Source organism: Azolla caroliniana, unplaced genomic scaffold (assembly GCF_043228905.1).
Source record: "Azolla caroliniana isolate FFs.n. ecotype wild unplaced genomic scaffold, voAzoCaro1.0.p SCAF_10, whole genome shotgun sequence".
NCBI classification, from domain to species: Eukaryota; Viridiplantae; Streptophyta; class Polypodiopsida; order Salviniales; family Salviniaceae; genus Azolla; species Azolla caroliniana.
The window spans coordinates 1,076,273-1,085,901 of NW_028230445.1; the positions used below are offsets into that span (position 1 = coordinate 1,076,273).

The 9,629-nt window shown below is 39.2% G+C and overlaps 1 protein-coding gene across 1 annotated transcript; it reads right to left on the reverse strand.

Moving 5' to 3' along the window:
- Positions 1–360: 360 nt before the first annotated feature.
- LOC147858608 (ABC transporter F family member 2-like) lies at positions 361–9,193 on the reverse strand. The gene is made up of 10 exons (XM_087325521.1): positions 8,776–9,193; positions 4,327–4,925; positions 3,847–4,188; positions 3,499–3,639; positions 3,237–3,416; positions 1,651–1,806; positions 1,370–1,471; positions 1,164–1,292; positions 741–845; positions 361–656 (listed from the first exon to the last, which is right to left on the reverse strand). Exons 1-10 carry the CDS (start codon positions 9,011–9,013, stop codon positions 561–563), a joined length of 2,088 nt encoding a protein of 695 aa, XP_087181647.1. The 5' UTR covers positions 9,014–9,193; the 3' UTR covers positions 361–560.
- Between the last annotated feature and the right edge of the window lie 436 nt (positions 9,194–9,629).

Genomic DNA, 9,629 nt, shown 5'->3' on the forward strand with positions numbered 1-9,629 from the left:
AAAATGTATTGAGTTTGCTTTATTGTGAAATAGATGAAGTGCTCCACACATTCCCTTCAGTTTTATAGCATCATTGGGCTTAACGATTATGTGTTGTGCTTTTGTGGGATAGCCTTACTTAATAGCAACCAAGTTGTGGTGCTTTGTCGGTTACAACTTCAATGGTTAACTATAATTTGTATCCATCTCGAAGTCTCGCGTGATCTATGGCACCAAATTATGAAAGAGGTAGTATTCCAACTCATGACGTAATGAACATTAAAAGCACCATTTGAAAGCTTTACATTGGCATAGAACATAAAGGAGGATACATATGTAGATTGTGTGCATGACAGCGCATTGAAAAAAGTACAAGAGAAATTAGAGGAATTCAGTAAATTTGAATTTAATGAATATACGATACAAATCGATGTCCGATTCCCCCTTATATCTATCTATTTACAACTGTGCTAACATATATGGGACACTTTCAAAAAAAATCAACTAGCCATTTTTGTTTCCACAATTCTACTTCAGCATTCTGTGATACATGCCTTTGGCATTCCTTTTTTGAAGTAACATCAATTCCATCTCTTGGCATTCTTCGAGATTTTCCCTTTTGCTTTGCTTGCTTGAAAAGCTTGTGATTTTTGCTTCTTCTGAAGTTCCTTTTCAGCCTGGAGAAGAAAATGCCAATGAATTTTCAAGCAAATCATGTATATGAACTTACTTTTTGAAGTTCACAATGCTGTCATTCTAACCTTAGACATCTTCGATTTCGCTTTCACAATCGGGGCCTTCGCATCAAGCTCTTTGTTCCTCTCTATCTCCATTTGTTGAGCTTCAAGGTTTTGCTCAAGGTAATACTAGCAAAGGTGTGAACAAATAAAAAAGTGTTCTTTTATTTTATTTGTTTCAGGGTTTGGACTAGTAGTTCAGACCCTTGCCATCTAAAGAAAAAGTTGGGAGGACTTAAACTCCCTAGCCCATCCCCTACTGCCACAAATGGCAATCAACATATACACATACACATACACATGCATATATAAATACACATTTTACAAATGTGTATGTACATATTTTATTTTCTTCATTCAATTTATTTATATATTTGTATTGTTTGTTTTTTCTTTTGGTTCGTATACTTGTAGAAAGAAAACTAGTTTTTCCAGGGAGAGCCTTACATTGTAGTCTCCTGCATAGTTTTGGAGCTTTCCATCCTTCACCTCCACCACTCGATTCACAATTTGCCTAAGAAAATATCGATCATGAGAAACTGCAATCACAGTACCTTTGTATTCCCGAATGGCTTCCTACAAGGATACACCAATTATATCGGCAACATTACACGCAATATATCTTTCAATAGGCTTATCATAAAAGAAAGCACCTCAAGCATCTCTTTGGAGGGAATGTCCAAGTGATTTGTAGGCTCATCTAAAACAAGAAGAGTTGATGGAGTAACCATAAATTTGCAAAGAGCTAATCTTGCCTGTAAGAAAAAGCCACATGCATCCTCCCTTCAAAGAAAGCATTAAGACTTAAAACTGAAAATGGTATCTTCAATTTGGTAACCCAAAGTCAAGAAGATATAGCGAGTTTACATAAATCTGGTGTGTCTGGGTAATTCTTATATATTGATATGCCTTTAATACACATATAAATAATCACCTTTTCACCTCCACTTAACAATGCGACTTTCCTCTCGGCCATCTCGGCTTTAAAATTGCAGCGACCAAGTAATCCCTTGATATCATTCAGGTTCCAATCTTCAGCAGCCTCAATTATGGTTTGCAAAACTGTCTTTTCGAGATCGAGCACTTCAGCCTACAGAAATAAGCCATGCCCTCTTATTTATATATTTCATATTGATGTCATCATGTTATCTTTCTTCCTTCCAGTTATATACACTGCACCATTCTTTAGTAACAACACAGAGAGTGGTTCCCCAATTTCCAACCATAGGTAGACCCACACTTTCGGACCTCTGTTAAGCTCTAACACAACCCACGGTATGTTAGAAACACCAAGCATAGCCCACATTAGAGCCAAGTTCAGCACTGAGAAACAAACAAAATCCTCAGACCTAGACCAGAGAAAAGCATCTGTATGTACGACAGAAAGAATTAAGGATTCATCAAGCTTCTCTTGCAACATATATGTTGGAACATACAGAGCACCATTGCAGATAGTATAACTGGCACTGAAGTGGGAAGTTATAAACTATCTGTCCACCTTCTGAGGGTGACCTAAAGCATAAGCTCACAAGATAACAGCAAACACAGGCTCAGGAACATAAGGTCATGGCAGATTTGGTGTCACTGCATCGGGTTCATGAGTGTGAAGGGAGCATGCGAAGAACAAGTAAACCAGGTTTCAAAAGGTCTTCATAATAACTGTAGGAATAGTCTGAAGAGACAGGACACTTAAACAAATAAGCCGAAAGAAGGTGATTGCTAAGAACTATGAAATGATACGAACCCCCACAATTTTGTGAGTTTCATATCAAAGTCAAGAGGGGCCACAAATATAGTTTTCAGACTAGAATTGAGGAAACGTTTTCAAAAACCTAGTCAACATCATGACAGAACCATTGTTGAAAGTGCCTAATGATGTCCTCTCCCTCTGGTAACATTTAAGCGGGGATGTCAGGCCACTGCCCAATCCCAGTAAATCCAAACCGAAAATTTATCATACAACAGTACCAGGAATCCACCTTCCAAGGATCACATGCCAAAACCTTTCCAAATTATTCTAAAGCAATCCTGACAAGATATTTCCTTCTTGTGGGTGGATATCTTGTACATTACAATCATCCTACTAGAAATTGCAGTTTTCTCTTGCGGAAAAGCGTGTATAGAGAGTGATTCCTTGCATGAGACTCTCTACTTGCGAGATAACAAACATACAATTCATGACACATATGATCAGCTCTTATAGGTGAGCTGTGGCCTGATGCTATAAAAGATTTCAAATGGTATCACAACCTTAGGTTCATAGTTAAATTCTTTCATAGAACAGGTTATCTTCTAACAATTTCACTATTGTAGCCCATGAACAGCAGAACATCAATGAATTAGAATGACCCTGGTGCATGCTCAAACAATGGTCCATTGAAAATATTAGAAATCCTGTATTGATCTTACGGTCTCCATTTGTCATTTATTACTTGTACTGTTAAACTCTATAGAAAACAGCCATAATGTTTTCTTTACCAAAAAAGAGCTTATAATAGCTGCTGAGAAAAGGGACCATACCTGGTTCTGCTCAAAATAATTTGGGATGACACGGTGTTCACCAAGTTGTACTTCCCCACTAGATGGAACCTCCATTTTCATCAATAACCTTAGCAGTGTGCTTTTGCCACACCCATTAGGTCCAATAATAGCAATTTTCTCACCTCTCTCAATAAGAAGATCAGCCCCATCAAACAATGTCTGCCATCCAAACCAGAATAAGACACAAAAACATGAACAAAACACCAAAACAGAGAACTAATTTGATCTCATCACTACTTACTGTCCCATCATACTCCATGTACAACTTTTTTATTTCAGCAACGATAAGACCACTGCGCTCCATCTCAGGAAACCGAAACCTAATCGATTTATGCTCAAAAGGTTTGTCAACCTGACCCTCATTTTGAATCTTCTCCAATTGCTGGAAATAAATGTAGCAAAGGAATGTATTAGATGAGTACTTTGAAGAGAAAAGTTAACAAATGTCCCCATTCAGGCATTTACACATCACTCAAACTGATTATTCAAAGGCATGTCTCGATCCTTTAACTAGAAGAGGAAAAGAATCTCTAATTTTCAAATAGATCTTAAAATAACTTAGTACAGAAAAATAATAGTTCTATGGAACCTTTCCGGCCGTAGTTGCGCGTCCAGAATTTGCCCCACCACTAAGGCGTTGGATGATGTCTTTTGTTCTTGAAATTTCCTTCTGTTGTTTCTCCCAGGCCATTCTTTGTGCTTCAGCTCGTTCTGCCTTTGCTTGCACAAATGCACTATAGTTCCCTTCATATGTTTGTGATACACCAAGATCTGTTTCAACTATCTTAGTGCAGAGCTGATCCAAGAAAGCTCGATCATGTGAAACGATTACCATTGGCACATCCTGCCCCTTAAGATAACCTTCAAGCCATTCAATCGTTGCAAGGTCCAAGTGATTTGTGGGTTCATCCAATAGTAGTAGATCTGGATCCTATACATCAAATTTAAACAGGACTTGAGTAAGTACAAATTCTCTTGTACAGTGAAACTGGGAACTGATCAGTAAATATGTTATACAGTCCTAGGAATGCATAAAGATATGCATATTATTATTCATTCATTATCAGACCTGTAGTAAAATCTTGCCAAGAGACATCCTCATTTGCCATCCACCACTGAATGATGCCACCAGTCTATCGGCATCTTCTTGTGAGAAACCCAACTCAGGCATCATTTTATTTATTTTGAAATCAACATCATACAAGTCTACTTGTTGTGCTTTCTTCTGAAGTTCATCAAGCTCATCTAGAAGACTTCCCATGACTTTCATGTCCTCTACTGATGATTCTAGCGCTATTTGCACTTCTTCCATCCTTCGAGAGACCTTCATCTGCTCTTCAAATGCACTCATAAACTCCTCTCTTACCGTTCGACTTGGTACAACTTCAAATTCTTGAGTAAGAAAGGCAATCTTCATATTCTCTTTAGCTTTAATGATATTGCCACCGTCAGCCTCTTCTTCACCTGCAATCATTTTCAATTGCGTGGTCTTACCTGCTCCATTTACACCCACAAGACCCACCCTCTCTCCTTTCTTCACATCCCAACTCACATCTTTGAGGACAGTCACACCTTTGAAAGTCTTGGTTATGTTCTCTAACTTAATACCAGAGGATACACTGGAGGCACCTTTGAAGCTTCTTTTTGAAACCCTTTCTTGATTGCTATCTGTATAAACAAAACCCAAGATTTGTAAGAAAAAGTGAGACATGCATAACGCAAAAAGAACATCAGTGAAAGGCAACATCCTTTTGAGAGAATGAATAATCATTCTAAACCAGCTTCTACAGTATTATGTGGAATTCATCTACTCAGCCTTGTCCACGTCAAGTTTGTGCTTGTAATAATGTATATGCAGACTTAAAAATCAGCTACATCATGGATCTATTTCCATGTTTCAGCCCTAACAATCAAGGCAAGATTTAAAAGAGCTGCTAAACCACACAAAAGAGAAGGTGAACAATTTGGATGAATACATCAAGGTCAAATTTCAATGTTGATTCTCAAACGTTGCAAGTGAATCGATTGGATCAATATGTCAAAGCTAACATTGACAAATCAAACATAAAATATTCATAAAATACAAAAAAAGCAGTAATCAAGTGGACCCTCTACCCAAACTCATTGTGCAAGACTTCATTGCAAAGGTGGAAGAAATAAACATGCAAAAATAATGATGAATGGGAAATTCAGGAAAGTAGAAGTCTTGGAGGATGAAAAGATGGGGAATGACACCTATCATACTGATTATTAAGAACTCCTAGGAAAGGCCTGTCATGAAATCCCGTCCATTGACAAAGGAGGTTCCATGTTAACAATAAAGCTACTTTGAAACAAGGTGAAGGTCTATGAAGCCAAAAAAACCAGAGAAGAGTGTGATGCATCATCACAGCATGCCCATTATCGAAGAATTTCGGATATCTCAAGGTAACAAATGTTGATTTTGAATGATGGAAATGCACACCCTGGCTATTGCATCCTCAGAGTGATTAGCTCTAGTGACTCTCACCATACTTGTCTTAACCTGTGGACCTAGACTCAAATCCTGCTTTACTAGAATTCCACGCAGGCTACAGGGGGGGTTTAAATGAATAACCTTGTAGTCTCCATTGGAGAACCTTACAGACTGAGCTACAGCCTACTGGTAACCCCTATTTTTATTAACCTGTACACTTCAGATGTACACCCTGGCTATTGCATCCTCAGAGTGATTAGCTCTAGTGACTCTCACCATAATTGTCTTAACCTGTAGACCCTGACTCAAATCCTGCTTTATTCGAATTACATGCAGGCTACAGAGGGGGTTTAAATGAATAACCTTGTAGTCTCCATTGGAGAACCTTACACACTGAGCTACAGCCTACTGGTAACCCCTATTTTTATTAACCTGTACACTTCAAATCTCACTAATCTCTTTAAATTGCTAGATGACCTTCCAGGATGTAGGGTTGAGCTCATTCTTAGCACAACCCATGATATGTCCTCTAACAAGCATTGCAATCAAGTATTAGCACAACCTGCAATATGTCCTCTACCAGAAATCAACAATCAGGTATCAGCACAACCGACAATATGTCCTCACAATCAAGTATTGACACAATCCTCTCCTCTTTTTTTTGTATTTGGGCCAAACCATAGTGGCAAGCCATTTGTTTACTGGTCTATACACTTGGATTCAAATCTCTCTAATAACACTACTTTACTAAAGGACACTGCAGAATCTAGGGGATTGACATACCATCTTCTGGTTTCCGAACCTGCGCTGGCAATTAGCCATTCGTACGCAAGTTGCAAGTTGTTTTTCATAACTCCTTCTTAATTTACCCAAAATCATTGTCATTGCTTCCCACTTAATGTCATCACAAAAATTGATTGTAAAAATTAAAATTATTTCAATTAGTGGCCTAAGGCTACCCCTTGAAATGAAATGAAAGTGCCACCTCTCTTCATTAAAGAAGCAAAAATGGTATGCTGACTGGGTAAAATAATGGCAACATATTGAAGTGAAAACCCTGGCACAATGGTCCAAATTTACCCTGAAATTATTCTCTTTCATCTTAAGCAGCCAAACATTTAGCCATGCCTCACTTACAAACTTGGAGCTATTGAATCTATGAGTTCCTTCACAGGTTCAATACTTAGGCATCCACATCCACAACAACCATGATTGGGGCACATGCATAAAACAATGTTTGGAAATATGAGCAAACTACTATATTTTTTTATCTAGATGCAATCTCATTATCCTTCAGAGATGACATACAAAGTAATCCAAGTCTTGATATGTGGGGTGGTGGCTTGAGTACGAAGTACCCCCCTCCTAGATGGAAAGACAATGCAAAGGTACAAACGATTTTCTTATGCCATCACCATGGGCTCAAGGCAACCATGTCATATTCAGTGATGCTGCTTGAAATGGGGGTGAGACTCATCACACTTGAGGGTCTAATGAGAGTTCACAACATGGAAAAAGTAAAGAATGTGGAGGCATACTGCCTACCAATACAAGTTTTGGATGATAGCATCAAAATTGCTAAAGACACATAAGAGAAAAAAATTCTAATCTAGTTGGGCAGTGGGGACATGTTACGGGCATGACCATATAATATCCCGTGGTGAGAATTTACCGTAGTATTCTATAAACATGGATAAGTGTGAGGGTTAAACGAGAGTGTAAAGAAGGGGAGGATTACATTTAATCCTCGGGATTGAGACAACCCATTAGGCCAAGTGTGAACTTGCCTAGGGGCCTTGGGTATCGCTATAAATATGATGCCTAGCTACCCTCATTTCATCATCTTTTGACTACGTCAAGACTCTGACGTTGTGGTGAGTCAACTCCTGTAGCGAGCGCGCCAGCACCAGGTACGACTCGACGCCACGGCAGTGGTATGGGACACCGATCGTAGCTCAAGTCCATCTCGATCCCTTCGCTCGGGGGTGGTCGGGTGGATCGGCACCCTTCTTTCTCTCTCTCCTTTCTACCTATCTATCTTTTATCCTTATCATATACTTACTTTAGATCATAACTCTAACAAGACATAACGCACACATATATAATTTAAAATATAGAATGTGGCAACACACAAAAAAGCCTACTAGTTAAAAACTATTTCCATGTTGTTGAAACAACAGCGGGAAATGACAGGTGGGAAGTATTCTGACCAACAGACACGTGAAAGCCATGGGAGTTCAATTATTTCTTCTCTATTGATCCTTGTCCTCAGGAGGAACAGAAATGCAACTACAATCATAAGAATTTTCGAAAAGCTACAGAAACAAAGTGGATGCTACCCTATTGAGGTCTATTGGAGTTACTAACTCCTTAAAGTTTATTTTTCCAAATTGAATATCAAATAAACTGGACTTCGCATAGGTGACTACTTGTGATGCCTACCAACAATATGTTCTTGACAGGCATGGAATCATGCCTTATAGATGCACTCACAACGAAGTGGAATGCGGATGCCAAGAATAGGACATTGAAGTAATATTACAGTAACATAAAACCAGCATGTTGAAGCACCCACAAGGAAATGACAGGACTCAACCAGTCATATCTTCTGACCCCACACCATTGAATATGAGAAGGGAAATCACCATCCTTAGCGCCCATAGTCATGATCTTCGAGATAAGAATGGAGATTGAAGAGAAGTAGCTAGGGCAATCAGCATCCGCACACTCTTCATTAGACAGGAGAGTGGAGATGTGGGCCATCTCTAACTATGATGTGAAGCATTCATGGCCATCCAACAATGCTTCCCACCATCAATTACTGTATGCACTAACCTCACAGAACTTCTCCAAGTCAGACACACCAACCTTTGTCACTTAGACAAATAGTAGAGTGACCTTAAGGAAATACAGGAGCCACACATGGCTACAACTTCTGCAACAGCAGCAAAGGAGATTCTTGCATCGGTCAAATAACCATTACCAATTAACTATTCTCTCTCTTTCTCTCTCTCTCTCTCACACACACAAACAAACAAACAAACAATAAGCATGGTTCCTCACCTGTAGAGATGGTGTTATCAACTTGGGTGTCTATAGCTACGGCAAAAGCCCGAGTCCATCTACTTCTGCCCGGGTTTTGTTCATGTCCTTTGAGACGAACCCCTGTAACATCGCCATGGAATGCAGAAACCCACAACAGCTGCTTCACTGACAGGTGCTTTAAACCCCTTCTCTCGTGTGTACAGAGCCGATGACCTTGTATAGCTGAAGAAGAAAAGCTCAGAAGAGCCATATCCATTTGGAGGATTCAAGCTCAACTTACTGCTTCTGAAAGGTTTCCTTGTTTCCCCCTGTCTGTCTGTCTGTGTGCTGAAAGCTTTGTCAATTTCTTCTACGTCTTTCTTCTGATTCTTATTGTTTCATGGCTATGGAAGTCGCGCAGACAATCAGTCTGGCTCTCTCCCAGCCACAAGTAAATGTGAGACTTTCTTCTGTGTTCTTCAGAGGAGAGAAGAAAATATCCATTTAATAAATTGCAAGATTGCCCTTTTGCCTAGCAGTTTCTACATATTCCAGAAGTACCCCTTAGATCAAACTACAAGAGGAATGAATATCTAGAAGGCTGAGACAGATTGATAGATATCCTTTTTAACGTCCATGGTAGATCAATCGTGAACTTCAGTCTGTCACTTTGATGCTATGACGTAAACTACAAAGCCAACAACCGACGAAAGAGAGACTCCAAGCATGCCATGGGAGAACCACTTTATGTTTTTGGGGATCCTTGCGAGAAAACATTATGAAAGCTATCCCAAATGTAGGAATTGCTTGTTTATAGGCTCGAGCTTGAAGATTAACATGCATGAATCGGTTCTCGTCTCATGTATAGAGAGAAATTTGGAGGATCTTGGTTG

What these genes read in the sequence shown, in the direction of transcription:
- LOC147858608 (XM_087325521.1), bottom strand. Translation starts at nt 9,013, where the DNA reads ATGGATATGGCTCTTCTGAGCTTTTCTTCTTCAGCTATACAAGGTCAT. An exon ending in TGATAACACCATCTCTACAG is followed by an intron (nt 4,926 to 8,775) that starts GTGAGGAACCAT and finishes TTGTTTATACAG; the next exon opens with ATAGCAATCAAGAAAGGGTT. An exon ending in CCTCCAAAGAGATGCTTGAG is followed by an intron (nt 1,293 to 1,369) that starts GTGCTTTCTTTT and finishes GTATCCTTGTAG; the next exon opens with GAAGCCATTCGGGAATACAA.